The following is a 26,053-nucleotide window of genomic DNA, read 5'->3' on the forward strand; positions in this document are numbered from 1 at the left end:
AAAAATGTAGTGTCTTCCATCAAAAATATTCATAAAACAAAAACAAAAATTCATCAGACAGCAGTAAATATCCTCTCCCATGGGGCTTTCTCTAGAGAAATGCCCTGTGGCTGCTGGCAGAAACTTTGTGTGCCACTGAGGCAACTTCTAGGCAATTTCAGTGTTTTCCACTAGATCCCTTGCATCCTTCAGTTCACGAATCAGAGTAATGTAAAGCAAATTGGCTTTGGAGTCTTACAGCTTTGTAAACTCAGTATGAAATTGTTTTGTTTTGTTTTTTGTATAGGTTTTTTTTTTTTTAAGATTTTTAAAAATTTATTTATTTCACAGAGAGAGACACAGTGAGAGAGGGAACACAAGCAGGGGGAGTGGGAGAGGGAGAAGCAGGCTTCCCGCAGAGCAGGGAGCCCGATGCGGGGCTCGATCCCAGGACCCTGGGACCATGACCTGAGCTGAAGGCAGATGTTTAACGACTGAGCCAAACGACTGTTTTTAAGTAACTCCTTTTTTGCCTTCCTTCTTATAGTTGCAGTGATTTTATAATAAACAGAACTTTTTCTTTGCTTAATATATTCATTATTTTATAAGTAGGTAATATTCGAAGGCAAAGAAATGAAATATATATAGTATAAAAGTATAAAAGTTAGACTAATTTTCACTGATGGCACTGTAATTTGCTTTTTCTGGTTCTTTCTAATAAGACATCTGCTTATAACTTCTTTTGTAGGACTTGGATTTCATGATTAGAACTGAAAGTCTTTTTAAAAAACGTATATTTTTCCCAGTATTCTCAGTGATGGCAAATCTTTGTCCTTTGAAAGTAGGTTAGATTTTTTTTTCTTTTTTTTTAACTATCAAACCATTCAGGATACTTCCAGTGAGATAAGTTTTTTCTGTGGTTCATAAAAGAAGGGATGAGTAGAAAGAGACTAGGGCAAACTCATTTGGATATGTATATTTTTGGTGTATTTGCTTGGATAAAAAAAACACCAACAGTCTCATTATTTTATTGCCATATCTAATGTGTAATTTGAGGTTACATTTTAGGATATCAAGCAAACAAAATTAATGTAACTTGGATCATGTGTCTTACTCTTATTACTTTATAGGTATGTACTCGTGAAGAACAGGATATTTTACAGCGTGACTCAAACAAGAGCCAGAAACTGCTGAAGAAGCTAATGTCAGGTAGGCAGCAGTCTTCTGATTGGATCATCATGGTGGTGGGTACATCTTGTTGTATCTGTGATTGTTTCTTTCTTGTACCCTGCTATGCAAGATGCAGTTTATTCATCCATTTATTCTACAATCATTTATTTTTTTTAAGTTATTAAAACCACCTAACATTGAGCAAAAAACTACTAATAATATTGGATTATAACCCAAAGAATAAAATTAATATCCTGAATCAAATGAATAAGTTAAATGGGAGAGAAGGGACAGCTCTTTATTATAGAAGAATTCCAATTATTACCATGAAGGAATGAGGGTTATAGAAAATCGCCATTTGGAATACCACAGTTTTAGTAATTGCCACGAGCAAGATCCACTAATTGATGCTAAAATTGTTGGATGAAAGTTTAGGAATAGGAGATTTGCAAGTTCATGAAAAACCAGGAAAGACTGAAGAATTATCACAGATTAGAGGACGCTAAGGAGACATGACAAGTAACTGCAGTGTGGGATTCTGAATTGGATCCTAGAACAGGACAATAACGTTAATGGCAAAAATGTTGGAATCCAAATAAAGACTGTAATTTAGTTAATAGTATTGTACTAATGTTAATTTCTTTGGATAATTACACTATGGTTATGTAAGATAAGGTATTAACATTAAGGGAAGCCTACTGAAAGTTATACAGAAGTCTACTTTTTTTTTTTTTTGGCAACTCTTTTCTAAGTCTTTTATAGTTGAAAAACACATGATAAAAATAGTTAAGGATGGGGCACCTGGCTGGCTCACTTGGTGGAGCATGCGACTCTTGATCTCAGGGTTGTGAGTTTGAGCCCCATGTTGGGTGTAGAGATTACTTAAATAAAAACTTAAAAATAAGATTTTATTTTTAAAAAAAATTTTTAAATTTTATTTACTTATTTATTTATTTTACAGATTTTATTTGAGAGAGAAAGAGCAGGCGTGGGTGGGGGGGCAGAGGAAGAGGGAGAAGCAGGCTCCCCTCTGAGCAGGGAGCCCCATGCGGAGCTCAAACCCACGATCCTGAGATCATGACCTGAGCGGAAGGCAGATGCTTAACCGACTGAGCCACCCAGGCACCCCAAGATTTTATTTTTAAAATCTCTACACCCAAAGTGAGGCTCAAACTCACAACCCTGAGGTCAAGAGTCACATGATCCACCAGCTGAGCCAACCAGGTGCCCCGAAAATAAAATCTTAAGAAAAAAATAGTTAAGGAAATTTTTATTTTAAAGATTATTTATTTGAGAGAGACAGAGATAGCGAGAAGAGAGCATGAGCCGGGAGGAGAGGGAGAAGCAGGCTCCCACTGAGCAGGGAGCCAGATGTGGGGCTCGACGTGAGGCTCCATCCCAGGACCCTGGGATCATGACCTGAGCTGAAGGCAGATACCCAACCCACTGAGCCACCTAGATGCCCCAGTTAAAGATATTTTTTTTTAATTTTTTTTTTAAAGATTTTATTTATTTATTTGATGGAGAGAAACACAGCGAGAGAAGGAACATAACCAGGGGAAGTGGGGGAGGGAGAAGCAGGCTTCCTGCAGAGCAGGGAGCCCGATGTGGGGCTCGATTCCAGGACCCTGGGACCATGACCTGAGCTGAAGGCAGATGCTTAATGACTGAGCCACCCAGGCGCCCCAAGGATATTTTTAAAAGGAAAAACAGTGTACTCATTATTTCCACTTACGCAAATTTTTGTTTTTGCTTTAGTTCATTGTTTTGGTTTTTTTTTTTAAAGATTTATTTATTTATTTTAGAGAGAGCTCACACACACAAGTGGAGGGGACAGCGAGAGGAAGAGAGAATCCTCAAGCAGATTCTCCACTGAGCGAGGAGCCCTATGTGGGGAAATATCCCAGGACCCTGAGATCATGACCTGAGCTGAAATCAAGAGTCGACCACTTAACTGACGACTGAGCCACCCAGGCGTCCCCATGGGTTTTTTTTTTTTTTAATAAAGATTGATTGATTGGTATTATAAAGTAGTGATCATAGTGTGTATAGAACTTTATGTTTTCCGGAGCACCTGGGTGGCTCAGTCGTTAAGCGTCTGCCTTTGGCTCAGGTCATGATCCCAGAGTCCTGGGATCAAGCTCTGCATTGGGCTCCCTGCTCAGTGGGGAGCCTGCTTCTCCCTCTCCCACTCCCCCTGCTTGTGTTCCCTCTCTTGCTGTGTCTCTCTGTCAAATAAGTAAATAAAATCTTCAAAAAAAAAAAAAGAACTTTATGTTTTCCTTTTTTTCAATTGGTATTTTACAATTAGTTTCTATGTTGCTATCTATTCTTCATATTTATTGTTTTTAGTGGCTAAGAATAGTCTGTTAACTTGAATTATTGTAATTTGATCACCTACTTTTCAGTTACTGGATATTTTGACTCTTAAATCTTTCAGTTTATTTCCCTGGGATAAATTCTTAAGAATCAGATTATTGAGTCAAAGAATATGATTTTTTTTTTTTTTTAAGTAGTCTCTACACCCTACGTGAGAGGCTTGAACTCACAACCCTGAGATCAGGAGTTGCATGTTTCACTGACTGAGCCAGGCAGGTGCCACAAAGAATATGATTCTTTAGGGGCACCTGGGTGGCTCAGTCTGTTAGGTGTCTAATTCTTGATTTTGGCTTAGGTCATGATCTCAGGTTTGTGAGATCAAGCCCTGCAATAGGCTCCGCACTGGACATGGAGCCTGCTTAAGATTTTCTCACTCTCCCTCTGCCTTTCCCCCCTCTCTCTCCCTCTCTTAAAAAAAAAAAAAAAAGGATTTTTAAATTTATTTTTATTCTTTTAACAATATGATTTAAGGGGCGCCTGGGTGGCTCAGTTGGTTAAGCGACTGCCTTCGGCTCAGGTCATGATCCTGGAGTCCCGGGATCGAGTCCCACATCGGGCTCCCTGCTCGGCGGGGAGTCTGCTTCTCCCTCTGACCCTCCTCCCTCTCATGCTCTCTGTCTCTCATTCTCTCTCTCAAATAAATAAATAAAATCTTTAAAAAAAAAACAAACAAAAAAACAATATGATTTAAAAAATTGAAGTGTAATTGACATACAATTTAATATTAGTTTCAGGTGTACAACATAGTGATTGACAATTGTGTATGTTGTGAGGTGCTCACCACAAGTGTAGTTACTACCATCCATCACCATATGATGCTATTAAAATACCATTGACCAGGGGTGCCTGGGTAGCTTAGTCGGTTGGGCGTGTGCCTTCAGCTCAGGTCATGATCCCAGAGTTCCAGGATCAAGTCCTGCATTGGGCTCCCTGTTCGGCGGGGAGTCTCCTTCTTCATCTGCCCCTCACCCCACTCGTGCTCTCTCTCTCTGTCAAATAAATAAATAGAATCTTAAAAAAAAAAAGAATTAAAAAAATACCATTGACTATATTCCCTGTGCTGTACCTTTTATCCCTGTGACTTAATCATTCCATAAGTGGAAGCCGGTACCTCCCCCACTCCCCTTCATCCCTTTTTGCCCATCTCCCCCCTTCCACTGCCCCCCCGGCAACCACCAGTTTTTCTCTGTATCTGTGGGTCTGTTTCTGCTTTTGTTTGTTTGTTTTGTTTTTTAGATTCCACATATAAGTGAAATCATACGGTATTTGTCTTTAATATGATCATTTTTGACACTTAAAATGTATTTGCCATATTACTTTACCAAAATATACCGATCTGTAACAGGATAGTGACTAAAACCTGTCACTATTGAATTTTGACATTTCAAATATTTTTATCTCTATACCTAAAAATTTTTTTATTGAAGGGGCACCTGGGTGGCTCAGATGGTTGGGTGTCGGCCTTCTGCTCAGATCATGATCTCCGGGTCCTGGGATTGAGCCCCATGTCGGGTTCCCTGCTCAGCTGAGAGCCTGCTTCTCCCTCTCCCTCTGCCTCTTCCCTTGCATGTGCTCTCTGTGTGTGTCTCTCTCTCAAATGAATAAATAAAATCTTTAAAAAAATTTTTTATTGAAGAAGTTGAACATGTCTCCCTATCTTTTCAGTTAGGATTTAAGATCATTATTATAAGAAAAGTTAGTTCTAAGTGTTTTTCTTATATTCAGAACACAAGAATCTCTCTCTCTAATCTTAAACGAGAGGCTTTTTTTTTTTTTTAAGGATTTTATTTATTTATTTATTTAACAGAGAGAGACACAGTGAGAGAGGGAACACAAGCAGGCGGAGTGAGGGAGGGAGAAGCAGGCTTCCCTCAGAGCAGGGAGCCCGATACGGGGCTTGATCCCAGGACCCTGGGATCATGACCTAAGCCGAAGGCAGACACTTAACAACTGAGCCACCCAGGCGCCCCTTAAAAGAGAGTTTTGACAGGACTTTGAACAGGCCTGGAGTTTGAATAAAGAGAAAGGTTAGCCTTCAGTATAGCCTTGTTTTCCTAACACATCTTGGGTCTTTGTTTTTTCATAATTTATGACTCTCTTTTCTGGGATATATAGGTTTTTGGTTTGCTGTCACACAGGAGATGACACATGGTCCAAGGAATGGATGTGGGCTCATTAGACCTAAATTTAAATTTTGTTTCCATCTTCTAATTTCTACCTGAGTGACTCAATAAGTTTATTATTGTCTCTGAACTTCTTTACAGAAAAAGAAACTGTCTTACACAGTTATTGGGAGAATTAAATAATGTAATATATTAAGTGCCTTAGCATCTAATAAGTTTTCAGTATTCATTTCTGTCCCTTTCCTGCAATTTCTACTCCTTTTTCTTCCATTATTTAATTTTTAGTTTTGCTATGTGAAAGTATGTTTAAAGGTCATAGTCAGCCCTATTCAATAAAGCTTTTCTTTTCTTTCTTTCTTTTTTTAAGATTTTATTTATTTGACAGAGAGAGAGACAGTGAGAGAGGGAATACAAGCAGGGGGAGTGGGAGAGGGAGAAGGAGGCTTCCCGCTGAGCAGGGAGCCCGGTGCGGGGCTCGATCCCAGGACCCCGGGATCATGACCTGAGCCGAAGACAGACTCTTAACGACTGAGCCACCCAGGCACCCCTCAATAAAGCTTTTCATTTATAATGCATTTTTCTATTGTTTAACAGTTTGGTACCCTTAGTGATCCAAATTTCCATATGGGAAGAAATAGATCCTACTGTATACTGAGAACCAATTCTGTGTCAAGCGATGCTTGATGCTTGATAAGTAAAGCTTGGCCTGTGTATTTGTTTTTCATTGAAGTGAAAACTGTCAGCCATCTGGAGCAGAGCCAGATCTTCTGTTACTGTGTTCCTCACTGCCCAGTGAAAAAACTGTATTATAGGCTGACACCATTTGGTTTCCTTATTGAATTTCAGGGACGGAGAATTCTGGAAAAGTGGACATCTCTACCAAGGACCTTCTTCCTCATCAAGAATTGCGAATTAAGTCTGGTCTGGAGAAGGCTATTAAGCATAAAGACAAACTGTTAGAATTTGACAGAACTAGGTATGATGTGGGTTAGAATAACAAATGCTAAGCAATAGACTGGTCCACAAATTCTGGCCATTAAAACATTTATTCTGGCATTTGATACCTTTCTAGCGTGGAGTATGAAAGATTCACAGCAAAAGAAGTGTTCCACTGTGTACGAGGCCTACATCTTGTTTTTGAATTCATGTTTGAATAAGATAGCCTCTCACCAAGAGGATCTTACCCTGCAACATTTTTTTGATTTTTGGCAGATGCTACTATACCCCCCGAAAGTTGATTTGGGTTGACAGAATTCCCCAGTTGTTCCACGTGCAGCCATTCATTCCGTCAGTCCGCATATGTGAGAGTGCCTACCCGGTGCAGACTGCTGTGCTGGGCTCTGGAGGACCTGTAAGAAATTGCCTCTGGGAGAGTGTAGGTAGCGGTATATCGTGGGAAGGTATCATTTACCCTTCCTTCCCTTTGACACTAAATTTGTTTTCTGATTTAATGATTAATATATTAACATGTCTGTAAATTGGCTTTTACATTCCTATATGTTTGTCATTTAGCCTATCGACTTCTGTTTAGGAGACAGTTTTATTGATTTGTTAATTCTATTTTTTATTTCTTTCTTATTTTTCTTCTTTTGGACAAAATATGTATTGAGAGCCAGTTAGTGGTAAAAATGTTTAAGTAGGACTTGTACACTCATTTTTCAAATGGCTGTGTGAGAATCTGTGAGGGTCCTTGAAGAACCCTGAATCTTTTACTTATTTTAACTGACTTGGGAGTCTATTCCTGGCATTATAATCCTTTGGTTAGACATGCTTCCTCCTTCCAAACCATTTTCTATAAATCTAAGTATAACTTTGAAAGCTATTTCTTGAGTAAGCCCATCACAAGGTTTGTAACTCATATTTACTCTTAATCCTTTAAATAGCACTTTTGTCCCTACTCAGTAAAATTTTATCATTAGAAATAGAATTGGCAATGGAGTACATTTCTTGGTAAATGGAAACTAGAAAAGTGTCTCTCCCTACTGATATTGCCCCCTTTTCTTGTGTGTTCCAAGGTACCAGTTTCATTATTTAGGTTCACATGTAGGACCAGTTTTCTCCTGAGCCCTCTGAAACCTCCCACTCTGTCTGCTTTAAAACTTGTATAATTCCAGCTGTGTCCTGAAAAATTATAATCAATATATGAATCTAATTTCAGTATTTCCCTATGCCTGTGTATATCACTAATTTTCATTATGCACAAAGTCAGTTGTGACTGGATTTGTGCATTTCAGGTAGTCACTTAACTTCTTTGAGCCCCAGGTTCATTATCTATAGAATGAGAGAGTTGGGTCATCAAAATTCTTTCTGGTTCTCAGTTTCTTTGTCAGTATGATCTTAGGAATAGGCCTGATTGTCATATCTTGGAATTTGACAAGTGTTTTAGTGTTTTAGTGAGGGACTGAAGATAGGTTTGGAGGGCAGGGGATAGAAACTGGCTTATAGTAGTAGAGTAGTAGGATGTCCTAAGAGTAAGCCAGAGGACTTTAACAGTCCAGGATAGAACTCCTTAGTTTTTAAGGGAAAGGGCAGCAGTTGGACCTAGCAAGAGTAGACTAGGCCCCAGTAGTAGAGGGAGTAGGATATTGAGTAACCTGCCAAGACATGAACTCAGATGCAGCAAAACCTGGTGGAAGCCCAATTATGGCTGGACTAGTAAAAAAAAAAAACATGGTAGAAGGATAATGGGTTATGCTGCTGTGTCTTTTTCTGCCTGAGAGTGAGATTAGTTTTAGGAGCTGAACTGAGACTGCAGTGGGGATAAGATACATGCAGAAGCTGGGAACCAAGCAGAGCTTGACCTGATTTTGGAACTTTTTCGGGCATCTATATTTAAGGTAATAATCTCAGGATATCAAGTCCTTGTTTTATCAATAGTGACCCAATTGACATGTGTTCTGTTTTTTACCCCCTTAGCATTCGAAGGACCCAAGTCATTGATGATGAGTCAGATTACTTTGCCAGTGATTCTAACCAGTGGTTGTCTAAAATTGAACGGGAGACCCTGCAAAAGCGAGAGGAGGAGCTGAGAGAATTTCGACATATGTCTCGGCTCTCTAAGAAAATCACCATTGACTTTGCAGGCAGGAAGATTGTGGAAGATGAAAATCCACTAGCAGAGTATCACAGCAAGTAAGTGGGCAGCACCAGAAAGGGTTTGGGAGGGGACAGTTTGACTGTAAAGGATTTGCCCCCCTGTCACGGATCTGTTACTTTGTTTATTTTTTATTTTATTTTTTAAAAGATTTTATTTATTTATTTGAGAGAAGAGAGAGAGAGCATGAGCAAGGGGAGGGACGGAAGGAGAGGGAAAAGCAGACTCCCCTGCCCAGCAGGGAGCCCGACATGGGGCTCAATCCCAGGACCGTGGGACCATGACCTGAACTGAAGATAGACGCTTAACTGACTGAGCCACCCAGGTGCCCCTATTTTTGTTGATTTTAAAAATATATTCATTTGGAATAGAAATATGTAAGAGTAGCTAAGAAAATTTTGAAAATGAACAGTGAGGGGAACTTGTCTTCTAGATAATTGCTGTAGTTTGATAAACTTTTTAAAACAATGAGGTATAGTTTGGGCATGGGAGAAGATCAATGAAATATAAAGGAATCCAGAAACAAACCTGCATTGTGTGTGCTTGTGTCTACACATGTGTAAATTAGTAATTGAAACAGGTAGCATTTCTCTCTTTTTTTTTTAAAGATTTATTTAGGGGTGCCTGGGTGGCTCAGTCATTAAGTGTCTGCCTTCGGCTCAGGTCATGATCCCGGGGTTCTGGGATCGAGCCCTGCATCAGGCTCCCTGCTCTGCGGGAAGCCTGTTTCTCCCTCTCCCACTCCCCCTGCTTGTGTTCCCTCTCTCGCTGTGTCTCTCTCTATCAAATAAATAAAAAATCTTTAAAAAAAAATTAATAAAAGATTTATTTATTTGAGAGAGTGTGTGTGCACGCGATTAGGGGGAGGGGCAGAGGGACAGGAAGAGGGAGAGAATCTCAAGCAGACTCCCTGCTGAACACTCACAGAGCCTGACATGGGGCTCTATCCCAGGACCCTGAGATCATGACCTGAGCCAAAATCGACTGAGCTACCCAGGCTCTCCTGAAACAGGTAGCATTTCTAAATAGTAAGGAAAGGGTTAAATATATGATGGGATGATTGGGCACCAACTTGGAAAAAATCTACATTAGATCTGTACCTCAAACCATACTGTGATAATAAGTTTGACTAAATAGTGAAATATAGAAGAGATAAAAGGATCAGAAAGAAATAAAGAAATATAGGAGAATATAGGTATAATCTTGGTGTAATAAAGCTCTTTCTAAGCAAGATACAAAACCCAGAAATAAAAAAGACAAGACATTTTATTTATTTTATTTAAGATTTTATTTATTTATTTGAGAGAGAGCACAAGCTGTGGGGAGAGGCAGAGGGAGAGGGAGAAGCAGACTAGCGAGAGGGAGAAGCAGACTCACCCTCAGCAGGTAGCCCGATGTAGGGCTTGATCCCAGGACCCTGAGATCATGACCTGAGCCGAAGGCAGCCTCTTAACCAACTGAGCCACCCAGGCACCCCAAGATATTTTTAGTAAAGTAAAAAAATACTACCAAATTGAGAGAATATTGTAAACATTTTTAAGTCAAAAGAGGAATATCTATATAATATTTATATAAATATATATTATAATATTATTAAATATTTAAATAATAATTATAATTATAAATTATATATTATTATATATTATATATTATAATTTATATATACTTATATATTATAATTATATAATTTTTATAATATATTAATAATATAATAATATATTTAATATAATATATATTATATTTATAATATTTATATCTATCTATATCTATATAAAGACCTGCTACAAACAGTCCGGTAGAAAAATGAGCAAAGGTTAAGGACAATTTACAGGTGAGGAAATACAAATAGCCTATAGACATTTTTTTTTAAGTGCTCAACTAGTTAAAAGTGTAATGCAAATTTTAAAAGCTAATGTACCATTTAATTGGCTGAAATAAAAAATACATATATATAAAATATTGCATAATCTGTGAGTGTAAGAAAATGGATATGCTTTTCTACTGTGGATGGGACTATTAAAATGGTACAGCCTCAATGCCAAGAGTGAACCCTAATGTGAAGTATGGATTTTGGGTGATAATGATGTGTCAGTGTAGGTTGATTAATTTTAAGAAATGTTAAATGGTTGATAATGGAGGAAACTATGGATGTATGGGGGCAAGGAGCATATGAGAAATGTGTGAGCCTTCTGTTTTCCTATGAACTTAAAACTGCTCTAAAAAATAAAGTTTAATGAAAAAATCTCCATCATGGCCAATTTCAAGTTACAAACATGAAGTCACTGAATGTAGAGTTCAGAGATACGGTATTGGCTCCAGCATAGCAGTGAAAAGAAAGGACAGGATCTCACTCCCTGCTTTCTGTTTTGCAAATGACATTGGTCTCTCTTTCTCTCTCTCTCTCTTTCTTTCTTTCTCTCTCTCTCTCTCCCCCCCCATCCCCTCTTTCTCTTTCTTTTTCCCCCCCCCCCCCCCCCAAACACACACACACAACTGGATATTGGTAAACATAGTAATGCTTGCCACAAGGTCCAATCCTTGGCCTTCTCTTTCAGATCTGGCAAATCCATCATAGAATTTTCCTAAGTAAAGGTTATTCTCTCCATAAAAGAAATTCTACCACTAACTTCAAAATAATTATTTGTTCTCACCTATTACATACTTGATACATAGATATAAAGAAAAAAATAAAATTATTTTTGGGTGATGTGTTTAGGAATTTTTAATTTTTTTCCCATTAATTTTTATTTTCCAGTTATGAATTTCCTTTATAATAATAAAATTATTTTTATGTTCAATGAAAAATGGTACAGCTTTTTAGAAGTGAAATTGGATAGTATCTCAAACTGTATCTTATATTATGCATACTTTTTGACTTGTCAACTATAACCAGATAGCAAGATGCTAGTTTCTTCATCCCTTTCTCAACACTTTAAAGAAATATTTGCCTTTCTGACACATGAAAAATGGTATTTATTTCATCAAAATTTTTATTCACATTTCCTTGCTTTGGTTTTTTGCTGGTAATTCTGAACTTTCTAAAAATATGTTAATTAGCTATTTGTATTCTTTTATAGATTCTAGAGTTGTAGATATACTTCCCATTTGTTATGTCTCAAATCTATTTCCTTCCTTCAGATCCCACTGTCCCCCCCCCCCTTATTTTATTTAGACTCACCTCTCCCCTCAGAAATTCTTATTTTTCTTTTCTTTTAGCTTCATGCCTGTGTTTGAAAATTATCCTGAGTTTGGAAATTTCTCCCCCAATCTTTGCCTTTGAAATAATCTACCTACTTGATACAACACGTGGGATGATAATAGCAATAATTGTAATAACTGTATCATAGTAATAGCTACATCCTTCCATGTTTTGTTCATCATCTTCATAGCTGTTTTAAACCTGCCATTTAGAGTCAAAGCTTCTTGAAGGCAAGAACCTTGTCCTCCACACCTTTTTTCTTCTTAAGGCATGCTGGGCTCAGTGTGGGACTGGAACTCACAACTCTGAATTTAAGACTCGAGCTGAGATCAAGAGTCCAATGCTTAACCATCTCAGACACCCAGGCACCCCTCTTTTGTTTTTTTTTCTATTTTTTATTTTTTTAAAGTTTTTATTTATTTATTTGACAGAGAGACACAGCAAGAAAGGGAACACAAGCAGGGGGAGTGGGAGAGGGAGAAGCAGGCTTCCTGCTGAGCAGGGAGCCCGATGCGGGGCTCTATCCTAGGACCCTGGGATCATGACCTGAGCCGAAGGTAGACGCTTGACGACTGAGCCACCCAGGCACCCCTCCTTCACACTTTTAAGTTGCCTTGCATATCAGAGTTTCCTAACAAATATCTATTTGATTGTGTTCAATTAAATTGTATTTAATTGGCCTTTCCTACTGGTAAAAGCTTTTCATTATGTTGTGCCTCATAATTATCATTATCCACAAACATTTGTCAAGCATCTGGCAGGGACATGGAGTACAGCAACAAGTAACGTAGAGGTATCAAGTAGAATAAGATACGGTTCCTGCAGGACCTATAATCTCTTACTAACCAGTAGGATTAGTTGTGTAGTCTTTAAATGATTAATCATCACATTCTTTTGTGAGTTTAGAGCCAAAATAAATAACAAACACCATAGGCACAGGATAACATGGGATGTATTCAGTGACTGTTTAAATAGTAGGTATTATAGGACTTCAGAGAAAGGAGTAAGCACTTTTTTTTTTAAGATTTTATTTTATTTGACAGAGACACAGTGAGAGAGGGAACACAAGCAGGGGGAGTGGGAGAGGAAGAAGAAGCAGGCTTCCCGCTGAGCAGGGAGCCCGATGTGGGGCTCAATCCTGGGACTCTGGGATCACAACCCGAGCCAAAGGCAGAAACTTAATAACTGAGCCACCCAGGCGCTCAAGGAGTAAGCACTTTTATGCTGGGCCAGTAGAAGGCCTTGTTAGAACTTCTGGGCCTTGAAGCAAGGATAGAGTCCGGGTCAGCATGGAGGAGTAGAGAGGGACTTCTGAGTGGGCAGAGGAGTAATTGAATGTGTTGAGTAAATAGGCTGCTATAGAATACTCTTCTGTGGGTCAGACTATTTCTAGGCATGTTTTCTAATCTTGGCATTTTTCGTGATCTTGTTAAACAGATGAGTGATTGTAGTATGCCCTACCTATTTTCTTTTTTTTGTTTTTTTAAGATTTTTTATTTATTTATTTGACAGAGAGAGACACAGTGAGAGAGGGAACACAAGCAGGGGGAGTAGGAGAGGGAGAAGCAGGCTTCCTGCCGAGCAGGGAGCCCAATGCGGGGCTCGATCCCAGGACCCTGAGATCATGACCTGAGCCGAAGGCAGACACTTAATGACTGAGCCACCCAGGCTCCCCTATTTTCTTTTTTTTAAGATTTTATTTATTTGATAGAGCACAAGCAGAGGGAGAAAGAGGGAGAAGCAGGCTCCCTGCTGAGCAAGGAGCCCGATGTGGGACTCGATCCCAGGACTCTGGGATCATGACCCAGGTCGAAGACAGCCGCTTAACCGACTGAGCCACCCAGGCGTCCTGCCCTACCTATTTTCTTAGTGTTCTGGAACTTTTACTAACTTATATTCCTTAGGGTCCTTGGAGTGAAGAAAAGGAAGTTGGTGATGGGGAGTAGGGAAGATCATCCATGGACCCCTCTTTGAATTTCAAATTTTATCATTGTTGAAGGATTTTATGTTGTGGTAAGTAAGGATATTCTGAGCATAGAACATTATCAATTATTGCATCCTTTGGTTTGTTATCACAGACTAGATGAAACAATTCAGGCAATTGCCAATGGAACCTTGAACCAACCACTGACCAAATTGGATAGATCTTCTGATGAGCCTTTGGGAGTTCTGGTGAATCCCAACCTGTACCAGTCCCCTCCCCAGGTTAGTGGACCTTTGCTCTAACTGGTAATAAGAGGAGTTTGGGCCCAGATATTTCTCCTTTCAAGTGTGCCTATTTCATAGGTTTTAGATACCGATCTGCGCTTTCAACACACCCACCACTTATTTTCTGGCTCCAGTTTTTTCCAGTTTTTCCAGCACTTCTAACAAGTTGACCTGTATTATCTTCCAAGTATTTCCCAAGAATGGGTTTTTAAAAGTAAGATATTTAGATAGTAATCCCATGGTCCTTTCATTAATGTTCTTTCTCTACCTTTTATAGAAAATGGGTAGTCCCAGGGAATGGTGTTTTGAATTAATACATTCATTGTTGTCATTCATTTTTCCATTGTACATTGAGCATCTGCTATGTGCAAGCATAGTAGTAAGTGATAAACTGTATACTGCTTCTGTCCTCAAAAAACTCACCGGCTAGTAGGGAAAAAGATTACATAAGCAGCTCTAATACTAATAGAAATATAAATAAAGTATGGTGGAAACCCAGAGGAGGGAAACAGTACTTGCAGTTGAGGAGAATAAAAGAGGCTTTTATAGGGAAGCTATATTCATTAAAAGTAAATATCCAAGAAAATGAATATTTGGGGATGGTGGGGGAAAAAACATTCCAAGCAGAATGAACTGTAGGAACAAAGCATGGGTACATGAAAGCATGGCCTGTATATTTATGGAAAAATGAATTTAGCTGCTTAAATAGTACTTATCAAAGGGATTATCCTGAGAAATAGAGTAAGGTTAGGTAAGTAGAACCAAATCACTAAAGAGTTTAAATGTTTAGGAAGTTTTCACATTTTCGTTTTCTAAGTAAATGTGAGCCATAGAGGGTTCTTATGCAAAAAGATGCAATCAGAGCAGTGCTTTAGACAGCTCAACTGGAGATATTCATTCAACTCTTTATACATGCCAGGTTCTTTGCCAGGTGCTAGGAAATTAAAAGGTGTAAAGGCCCAGCTCCTATCTTTAAGGACTTCAGATTTCCTAGAAAGACGTGTTTGGATACAAATAATTTCAACTCCTTAAGATGGTTGCATATAACACTATATGTTAATTATACTTCAATTAAAAAAAAGGATAATTGCAATGATAGACACATGTTGTGCATAGAGTAGGACTTCAGGAAAGAGTTCGTAAATGCACTAGAGGAGTCACCAAAGAAATGGTGTTTGAGAGAAGACTTAAATTAAGGATGAATAACAATTTCCAATGAGACAGATCTAGGGAGGGAATTCCAGGTAGAAGGTACAACATGTAGCACAGGCTCAGCAGTTTAGGAGCATTGTAGATTTGGTAGAACCAGAAGTAACTAAGTATTTTTAAAAGTTAAGATGAAAAAAAAAAAAAAAGATGGACTAGTAGGTGTATTAGTTTCCTAGGGTAACCATAACAAAGTATCACAATTAGTTGGCTTAAAACAACAGAAATTTATTCTCTCACAGTTCCCTAACACCAAAATCAAGGTATTGGCAGGGCCACACACTCCCTCCGAAGGCTCTACGGGAGAATGCTTCCTTGTCTCTTTGAGCTTCTGGTGGCCCTAGGCATCCCTTGGTTTGTAGCTGCATCATTCTAATGTCTGCCTCCGTCTTTACATGGCCTTATTCCCTGTATGTTTTTGTCTCTATGTGTTCTTCCCTTTTATAAAGGCACCAGTCATTGGATTTGTAGTGCACCCTAACCTAGCATGACCTTATCTTAATTTGATTACATCTACAAAGACTATTTCCAAATAAGGTCACTTTCACAGGTTCTGGGTAGACATAACTGTTAGGGGGGATACTACTCAACCCAGTACAGTAGTCAGCATCTTACCATGAAAGCCTTTATGTCTCATGCTAAGGAGTCTAGTTTTATTCCAAAGTAGGCAGAGAAGTCATTAAAGAATTTTAGCAGAAGATTGGCATGACTTCCATGCCTGTATAGAGAACGGATTGGAAGGAGGAGTAAGACTGGAAGCAAGGAAATTCCTAAGAAGGTTATTGCAGTAGTGCAGTGGGGAGATAATGAGGGCCCAGGTTAGTGTTGTAACACTACTAGGGTAGCAGAGAATTATGTAAAGGCTAAAAATTTAGTCCTGTTAGTAGGGTCTATAATAATATTATTGAAAGATAAGAGATTAATTTAGGAAAGTGGCTGTGGGAACAGAGAAACAGGTAATATAAACTAGAACTGTAGTAGAGATAAAACAGAGAATGTGGGCCTCAGAATTGTTCAAACACGAACATGTTTACAAAATCAGTTATTTCCCCTATAAAGGATGAGTCTTTTCTGGATATTCAGAGTTAAGGACTTCTATCTCTGTGTAATATTTATTCTATTCTGCTTTAGGTTTTGGATAGCTATTTATGTTTTTGTCTTCTACTAGGATTATAAGTTCCTTGAAAGAAAGAACTGTATCTTTTTTGTACTTTATGTGCTTCACATAGTCAAGTATTCAATAAATGTTCATTTTTTTAAGATAGGATGCAGTTGATTAGAATCATAAAACTTTATTACAGAAAGATTATTAGAGATTAATTTAGTCCAACCCCCTCATTTTATAGTTGAGAAAACTGAAACTGTTAGAAGTTAAACAATTGTTTAGAGTCTCTAAACTACCACTCTAGTTTTTTTCCCCCTATAAATTATCAAATAAAAAGTCAAAAGTTAAGAAAACTAACCCCAAAGCTTATCATCTTAATAAAGCCTTTTTTTTTTTTTTTTTAAATTTTGGAGCCTTCAGTCTTCTTGTTCTGGAAGAAACATTAACCTTTGTCATTCTGTGTCAGAACTACTGCCAGGATGAATCAGTTTGCTCTGTTACCTCTGTCCTCTCTCTTCTCTTTATGTGATGGGAGCCTTGTTTCAGTTGTGCTCTGTCCTGTCTTTTAAGGGACAAGTTCATTTCAGGGTAAGAGAAAACGTCATGCCTCCAGTAGAACTGCTGCCCGTGATGGTATCTGTTTGGCTTTATCATGATGCCACCATGTGACTCTGCCCCTAAGCACATGAAAAATGTGTAGACCAAAATGTTAAACCTTTGTTCGATGGAATTATGTTGGGAAATTGTCCAGAATCCAGTATGGATCATTAATAAATATAAAGTGGGAATAATTGCAGACCTTGTACTTGGTCTACTAGTTGTATTGTTGCTGGAATTAGGAAGCTATGTATGGAGATTTCAGCATTTTGATTATCTTTTAAGATGGGACTTTGTTATCATACCTACAACTCCTACTGAATATAATTATACCTACTACCTTTTTTGGCCTTGTTTCAGATAAAGATGGGATAAACTTTAAGGAAACTGTGCCCAGTATGATTTCTTCATTATAAGCATTCATCTCATTTTGTATATCTACCCCAGGTTCTTTCCTTGTCAGACAGAACTGTATGTTTGGTTTCTTTTTTGTGTAGTGGATAGACCAGACAGGTGCAGCCTCACAGAAGAAGGCTTTCCATTCAGCAGGATCGGAACTAGAATTCAGCTCCTATCGGCACCAGCTGCGAATCCAGGACCAAGAATTTCAGGAAGGCTTTGATGGTGGCTGGTGCCTCTCTATGCATCAGCCCTGGGCTTCTCTGCTTGTCAGAGGGATCAAAAGGTAAGGATGGAAATGAGTCTTGGCAATGGAAGATTTTACAGTGACATAAACTTGATTTAGAATTATGAATTGGGGAGGTGCCTGTGTGGCTCAGTTGGTTAAGCATCTGACTCTTGATTTCGGCTCAGGTCATGATTTCAGGGTTATGAGATTGAGCCCCACGTTGGGTCTGTGCTGGGCATGGAGCCTGCTTAAGATTTTCTATCCCCCCCCCAATCTTTCTATCTCTCTCTAAAAAAAAGAATAGAGTTAATTTTCCCCAATGTAGTGATGATTTATAATACTCTTCACATAGAACTTTCAGCAATATATTCATGTTACTGATTTGGTAGTAGTGTTTTTACTGAATAGCTTAAAAAAAAAACTGAGGTGAGAAAAACTAAGGATCCTAGTCATAACAAAGAATGGAAGACCAGTTTTTCATCTTTGTAAGAAAGTCTTTTTTTTTTTTAAGATTTTATTTATTTGTCGAAGAGAGAGAGCACAATCGGGGAGCGGCAGGCAGAGGGAGAAGCAGGCTCCCTGCTGAGCAAGGAGCCAGATGTGGGACTGGATCCCAGGACCCTGGGATCGTGACCCAAGTTGAAGGCAGACGCTTAACCGACTGAGCCACCCAGGCATCCCTGGAAGAAAGTCTTGACAAGACTTGGCTTTGCCTTTGTAATATAGCACTCAGCAACATTAATGGTTTGATCCTATTTGAAATTCAAAGTTTTTATACCTATTTAGTAATATTTTTTAATACATCAGCCCGACTGTGGTTTTGTTTTTCTATCATATTATCTATCTACTAATCTGAGTAACCATATTGAGAAACTATTTTACCACAAATTCCTTTTCTACAAACAGTGTGGGATTTAGTAAGAGTTAAGTAGAAGTATTACAGAGTTGAGTCATTGTACCTATTAATAATGGTCAGAACTTACTATTCTGTGGTTTCATCTTTCTTCTCAATTCAATTTTAAAAAATAGTTTTTTTGGAGTGCCTGGCTGGCTCATTTGGTAGAACATGTGACTCTTGATCTTGGGGTTGTAAGTTTGAGCCCACATTGGGTATAGAGATTACTTAAAATTAAAATCTTTAAAAAAATAAAATAAAAAATAGGTTTTTCTCTGCTTTTATAGATATAAATAGAAAATTGGAAAATACAGAAAAAGATCACGTATAATCCCACCACTTAGAAACAGCTACTGTTAGGGGTGCCTGGGTCGCTCAGTCAGTTGAGCATCTGCCTTTGGTTCTAGCCGTGATCCCAGGGTCCTGGGATCAAGCCCGATGTCCCCATGTCGGGCTCTCTGCTCAGAGGGGAGCCTGCTTCTCGCTCTCCCTCTGCCTGCCACTCCCCCTGCTTGTGCTCTCTCTCTCTGTGTCAAATAAATAAATCTTCTAAAAAAAAGAAAGAAAAAGAAACAGCTACTGTTAGCATTTTAGAGAGTTTACTTATATTTTTTTCCTGTGCAAACTGTTATATAGTGAGATCATAATATATATTGTTTTACTTCTTTCACTTTATCATTACAACATATTCATTTTCCCTTTTTTCCCAGTTTTATTGAAATGTAATTAACATATAACATTATATTAGTTTAAGGTGTACAATATAATGATTTGATAGGTAAGTATATATTTTTACATGATTGCCTCAGTAAGTTTAGTTAACATCCATTACCTCACATAGTTACAAATTTTTTGTTTGTCATGAGAACTTTTTTTTAAAAAAAGATTTTATTTATTTCGGGGGGAGTGGGGAGAGGGAGAAATAGGATCCCCGCTGAGCAGGGCTTGGGGCTCGATCCCAGGACCCTGGGATCATGACCTGAGCCCAAGGTACACGCGTATATCACTGAGCCACCCAGGCGCCTCTGTCATGAGGACTTTTAAGGTCTACTTTCTTAGCAGCTTTTAAATATAGAATACAGTATTTTTTAAAAAATTTTATTTAGTTATTATTTATTTATTTGAGAGAGAGAGAGCACAAGCAAGGGGGAGTGGCAGAGGGAGGGGGGGAAGCAGGCTCCCTGCTGAGCAGAGAGCACGATGTGGGGCTTAATCCCAGGACCTGGGGATCATGACCTGAGCCAAAGGCAGATGCTTAACCGACTGAGCCACCCAGGCACCCCTATACAGTACAGTATTGTTAACTGTAGTCACCAGCTGTACATTACTTCCCCAGGACTTATTTATCTTATAACTGAAAGTTTTGACTGTCTTCACCCATTTACCTCTGGCAACCACCAATTTATTCTCTGTATCTATGAGTTTGTTTTTTTTCAGATTCCACATATAAGTGAGATCATACAGTATTTGTCTTTTTCTGTCTGATTTAGCACAATGCCCTCAAGGTCTATCCATGTCTTAAATTAAATGGCTGGATTTCCTTCATTTTTATGGCTGAATAATATTCCATTTCACATATATACCACATTTTCTTTATCCATTTATCCATCAGTGGACATTTGGTTGTTTCCATGTCTTGGCTGTTGTAAATAATGCTGCAGCAAATGGTGGGGTGTAGATATCTTTTTTTTTTTTAAAGATGTTATTTATTTATTTGACAGAGAGAGAAAGAGAGAGAGAGAGTGAGAGCAGGAACACAAGCAGGGGGAGAGGGAGCGGGAGAAGCAGGCTTCCCGCCAAGCAGGGAGCCCGATGCGGGGCTCGATCCCAGAACCCTGGGATCATGACCTGAGCCGAAGGCAGATGCTTAATGACTGAGCCACCCAGGAGCCCCGACATCTTTTTTTTTCCTTTCTATTTTGTCTATTAGAATTTACTATGCCTAGGCAGTGTCCTAACAGTAATAATACCTTATATTTAAATAGATTTTTACAGTTTTAAAAGTAGTAGCTCTATGAAATAGATTAGGCCAGTATTATTACAATCTTGCACAAATGAAGACACTTAGGTAAGCAAAGGTAAAGTCGCATTCTCTGAATTACAAAGCTAGTTTGTAGCAGAGATGGAACTAGAGTTCAAGTTTTCAAAGTGTTTTTTCCATTCTTACTGTATAAGCTTCAGTCATTTTTCTTCTGAAAGAAAATTTTTTATTGACATTTAGGATGAATCATTTCTACTGTGGTGTTTTCATTATTAGCTGTGATTTCCCTCCTTCATTAAGGTACATTACTGTTTTTCTCCCCTCTTGAAGGTCAGGCCTTCTTGCTTTGGCTTGTAATTGTTTTATAGTTCATATGTGTAGTGCCATTAGTACAAATGCATGTGAATCTGCTTCTGCTTCAGGGCAGCTGGGCCCTCAGATACCTGTTTTTCTCATTCAGTTTTCTACAATTTGGTTATCTTTTCCATCTTCCAAAGTAGAAAACTAAACAGCTTGCCTTCTGCTGAGAGAATCAGAATGTTTACATTTCTCTCATCCTATTTTGGATCTGTGTTATTCAGATTTTGTTACTGAAAAGAACAGATGAGCAGCATCCAGCCCACAATAACTAATCCCACAGAAGTAAAATGAGCGGTTCTGCCACATTTGTGAGACTGTTTTCTCACTAACCCTTCAGGTTATTTGCTGTGGAGAGAAGAAAGCTAATGATTCATTCTTCATTTATTGATCACCTATTATGTGCCTGGCACTCTTTCAATTCATCTGTATTGGAAAATGAAGGATATGAGAAATTCCCTGTTTTCCATTATAAGAATAGTGTAATAGGAGTATGATCAAGGTACTTATTTCATTTGGTTGGGAACTAAAAGAGGAACATCATTTTTTTCTTTTTCTTCTATTTTTTGAGTATAGTTGACACACAGTGTTAATAGTTGTTTCAGGTATACAGCTTAGTGATTTGACAAGTTTATACATTATGCTTTGTTCACCACAAGTATAACTACCCTGTGTCCCATTACACTGCTACTACAATATCATTGTATTCCTTATGCTCTGCTTTTTATTCCCGTGATTTACTCATTCCATAACTGGAATCCTGTACCTCCCCCTCTCACTCATTTTGCCCAATTCCGCCTCCCCCAGGAACATCTTTTTGTAATCCTTGGAGAGTAATTAAATTCTCTTGGATGCATTGTTATTCCACTTAAAGATTCTTTCAAACTAGTCAAGTTGTTTAATTATCTACAAAGAACATAATCCTTTATAGAATACTTAGAAAATATAAATGGATGTGGCTACAGTTTAAAGAGTGAAGATGATAAGTATTTTCATTTACTTAAATTCTATTAAGTAATAATCATAAAAGTACTATTCTTAGAGATTTGTGTGTTGGTGAGGATTTTTCTGTTAGGTTAGAGAACAATTAACAAAGCTTCCAAGAAAAGGTTAGCCTTTGACTCAGAGAAGAGCAAGGATTTCCTTTTTTGTGGAACAACTTAGATGCCTTGAAAATGTAAGATTTGGGGGGCGCCTGGGTGGCTCAGTTGGTTGAGCGACTGCCTTCAGCTCAGGTCATGATCCCGGAGTCCTGGGATCAAGTCCCACATCGGGCTCCCTGCTCGGCGGTGAGTCTGCTTCTCCCTCTCACCCTACCCCCTCTTGTGCTCTCTCTCTCTGTCTCAAATAAATAAAATAAAATCTTTAAAAAAAAGAAAAAAGAAAATGTAAGGTTTGGGGGCACCTGGGTGGCTCAGTAGGTTAAGCATCTGCCTTCGGCTCAGGTCATGATCCTGGAGTCCCAGGGTTGAGGGCCCCCGCACCCATGCATCATCCGGGCTCCCTGCTCAGCAGGGAGTCTGCTTCTCCCTCTCCCTCTGCCCCTCCCCCCACTTATGTTCTCTCTTCTCTCTCACTTGCTCACTCTCAAATAAATAAAATCTCTTAAAAAAAAATATGTAAGATTTGGGTGCACAAGCAGGAGGAGCAGAGGCAGAGTGAGAAGCAGACTCTCCGCTGAGCAAGGAGGCCGACGGGGTACTTGATCCTAGAACCCTGGGATCATGACCTGGGCCGAAGGCAGACGCTAAACTGTCTGAGCCACTCAGGTGCCAGAATTGTCTTTGTTCTGATGTTAGGAAAAGCTAGAGAACAGAGTTCATACTCCAGTGAAGGGTATTGTATGTTTTTCACATAAAATACCCCTCTTTGTGAGATATCTTCTGTAGATCTCTTGGTTTAACTGGATGATTTGCTGTATTATTATTATTTTTTTTTTTTTTAAAGATTATTTATTTATTTATTTGAGAGAGAATGAGAGAGAGCACATGAGAGGGGGGAGGGTCAGAGGGAGAAGCAGACTCCCTGCCGAGCAGGGAGCCCGATGCGGGACTGGATCCAGGGACTACAGGATCATGACCTGAGCCGAAGGCAGTCGCTTAACCAACTGAGCTACCCAGGCGCCCTGATTTGCTGTATTAAATTAGATCCTCTGGGATACGAGAATTTGGATCCTTCCTACTAAATTTGTAATTGTTTTAAGGGTGGAGGGCAGAAGCTGGTACACTCCTCACAGAGGACGACTTTGGATAGCAGCCACAGCCAAAAGACCCTCCCCTCAAGAAGTCTCAGAACTCCAGACTACATATCGTGTTCTTCGTGGGAAAGGTAACAGCCATATATTCTCCTTTCAATATTATTTGATGGAGAGAATTCATTGTTGTTGATGTTCATCTTCTTTCATTTCCTTCTTCCTAGGACTTTCTTTTTTCTGGGGGGTGTGACTGGTATGAGAGGGACTTTCATCTTTGTGTATGTTTGTTTAGTAGCAGATCATAGACAGCTGTTCAAAGCATTGATTCATCAACCAATGAAAATAAAAATATCAGTTCCCAACACCAGAAATCGACCAACTAGTTTTAATTTCTTTTTTTTTTTTTTTTAAGTAGGCTCCACACCCAGCATGGAGCCCAACGTGGGGCTTGAACTCACGACCCTGATATCAAGACCTGAGATAAAGAGTCGGATGCTTATCCGACTTGAGCCAGTTTTAATTTCATCTGAGGAAATTTTCTTTCTTCCTTCCTTCCTTCCTTCCCTAAATTGTGAGAGCAACATGACTACTATAAACTTTGGGATCTTTAGATTGGGAAGAACAACCACAGTAAGAATTTTTTGAGGGAGTGACCCAAATAGACATCTGCTGTGGGATTTTGATGGGTCAGAGTTGGTTGACTTAAGCAGTGTATTTTGGGAATCATCCCAAGCACATAAAGTTTGGATCCAAAAAACCACTTCTGACCCTTAGGTGTTTCATTTTTCTTCCTCTTATCTAACTCATACAGTTGTTTTGAAGGTAGAATGAGAGGATAATTACAGAACTGCCTTTAAAAGTTTTTAGGAAACCAAAGTTTTAGGAATCAAAAGTGCATGTTTCCTTAAAAGCACATTTTTGTTTTGACTGATATGACTGGCTTGTTTTAAATTTGTGTTGTCTTTTCCTTTTTCTAACTCCCTATGGTCTGTCATTCTTATATTTTTTTTTTTTTTTTTTTAAAGATTTTATTTATTTATTTGAGAGAGAGAGAATGAGACAGAGAGAGCACATGAGAGGGGGGAGGGTCAGAGGGAGAAGCAGACTCCCTGCCGAGCAGGGAGCCCGATGCGGGACTCGATCCCGGGACTCCAGGATCATGACCTGAGCCGAAGGCAGTCGCCCAACCAACTGAGCCACCCAGGCGCCCTGTCATTCTTATATTTTTTTAACTACATTTTTTTGGTTTTTCTCTTCACACCTGTAGCTTGTTTCCAAAACCCATCACCACCAAATTCAAGGCTAATCCAGTTGAGTATAGGTGGAATTGATTTGTTTGAAGTTGTAGGGTCCTTGAACTTCGATGGTGTAAGGGTAATTTTTTTTATAGCTTAGGATGTGGATAGTGGACTAAGCCAGCCACTCACTAAATTTTTTGCTAAAATTCAAACAGTTGTGTTAAATAAAAACATCATTGTTTTTCTGTGTCTACAAATAGATAATAGAGAAAGTGATTTGTTCAGAATTGGAAACAGATTCGTGAGTTTCAGGGTCACAAAAGAGGAAATTTATATGATCCTTCTGTTATTCTTGATTCAGATGTGGAATTTCCCAATGACTATCCATCAGGTTGTCTTCTGGGCTGTGTGGACCTCATTGACTGCTTGTCCCAGAAGCAGTTTAAGGATCAGGTGAGTAAGGAATAATTCTCTTGGACACATGCTTGGTTTGCTTCCATAGTTGACTTGTAGATCCTTCAACACAGAATATCTTGGAGATAGTAAGGTGTTAGCAACTGAATTTAGACATATGAGGATAATCTTTTCATAGGGAAATACTGGGCAGAAACAGAAAAACTAGTGATGTTTTGGTTTGTGATACATGTACATTTCTGCATGACAAGCTGTTGCCCCAATCAGGCTAATGAGTACAAGGTCCTTATCCTTTCATAAAATGTTGCTGCTTTTGGTAAAGAAACCCTCCATTATCCCTTAAATTATTTCAGTTAGGTGGTGGGAATAATAAGATTTGTTATTATTTTGGAACATTTGGCCCAGGTGAGACAATTCATGATAGGCTAGTATGTTTGAATTCTGATTGCCTGGACTGTGCCATATTTGGGTTATGTGTGTGAGAGAGAGTGTATGCGTATGCACATATGTAGGTATGTATTTTTATTTATTTTGATCACTGAAGATTGAACTGACATAACTAGAGTTCATTTTTGAACAGCAGAGGGAGCTGAAGGACTTCAGCTTAATTGGAGAACTCTGAAATTTAGAGCCTTATGTTTACACTCAGACCAGCAGAAATCCAAAATGGGAAAGTCTATCCTTGGAGCACGAAGAGTTTTACCTAACAATATGGTTTTCCTATTTTTTTTTTTTTTTTAAGATTTTATTTATTTATTTGAGAGAGAGAGAATGAGAGAGAGCACATGAGAGGGGTTAGGGTCAGAGGGAGAAGCAGACTCCCTGCCAAGCAAGGAACCCGTTGCGGGACTCGATCCAGGGACTCCAGGATCATGACCTGAGCCGAAGGCAGTCGCTTAACCAACTGAGCCACCCAGGTGCCGGTTTTCCTATTTTTTGAACAGTGGCTTTAGGCAACTACTGTGCCTAGGAAAATGTTCTTCAGTTTCATTTTTCTCAGTAAATTGTTTTCCAGATTTATTTGCCTTTCAATACTGTTATTACTGTTTATAAAAACTGTTCCTATCTATCTTACTCTCTCTACCCGTTCCTCATAGATTTTAACCAATAGTTAGTATCCCTTTAGTTTTTTGTCTTTCATTTTCTTGTGGGTTGCCTCCTCAGCTCTTCTCTGATTACTTTATGTATATGAGTACATTGCATGCATTTTGGCATGAATTTGATCCCTAGCCTTTTGTTCTGCGCTTATTACCTGATCCAAACCTAGGCAAAACCATAGACACGTG

At 38.8% G+C, this 26,053-nt stretch overlaps 1 protein-coding gene across 3 annotated transcripts in view; it reads left to right on the top strand.

The window, feature by feature from the left end:
- The window catches only part of TRIP4 (thyroid hormone receptor interactor 4), a 69,426-nt gene that overhangs the window by 15,476 nt on the left and 27,897 nt on the right, over positions 1–26,053 (top strand). For all 3 annotated transcript variants that reach the window (XR_004301010.1, XM_032417227.1, XM_032417228.1), the window contains exons 5-11: positions 1,110–1,188; positions 6,498–6,627; positions 8,568–8,783; positions 14,023–14,149; positions 17,558–17,745; positions 23,125–23,249; positions 24,715–24,806. Coding sequence is in view for 2 of the 3 variants with exons in the window: in XM_032417227.1 (XP_032273118.1) it covers positions 1,110–1,188; positions 6,498–6,627; positions 8,568–8,783; positions 14,023–14,149; positions 17,558–17,745; positions 23,125–23,249; positions 24,715–24,806 (957 nt within the window). In the remaining variant the exon portion in view is untranslated. The remainder of the gene's footprint in view (positions 1–1,109; positions 1,189–6,497; positions 6,628–8,567; positions 8,784–14,022; positions 14,150–17,557; positions 17,746–23,124; positions 23,250–24,714; positions 24,807–26,053) is intronic.

This window comes from Phoca vitulina, unplaced genomic scaffold (genome assembly GCF_004348235.1).
Source record: "Phoca vitulina isolate PV1807 unplaced genomic scaffold, GSC_HSeal_1.0 scaffold20, whole genome shotgun sequence".
Lineage (NCBI taxonomy): Eukaryota > Metazoa > Chordata > Mammalia > Carnivora > Phocidae > Phoca > Phoca vitulina.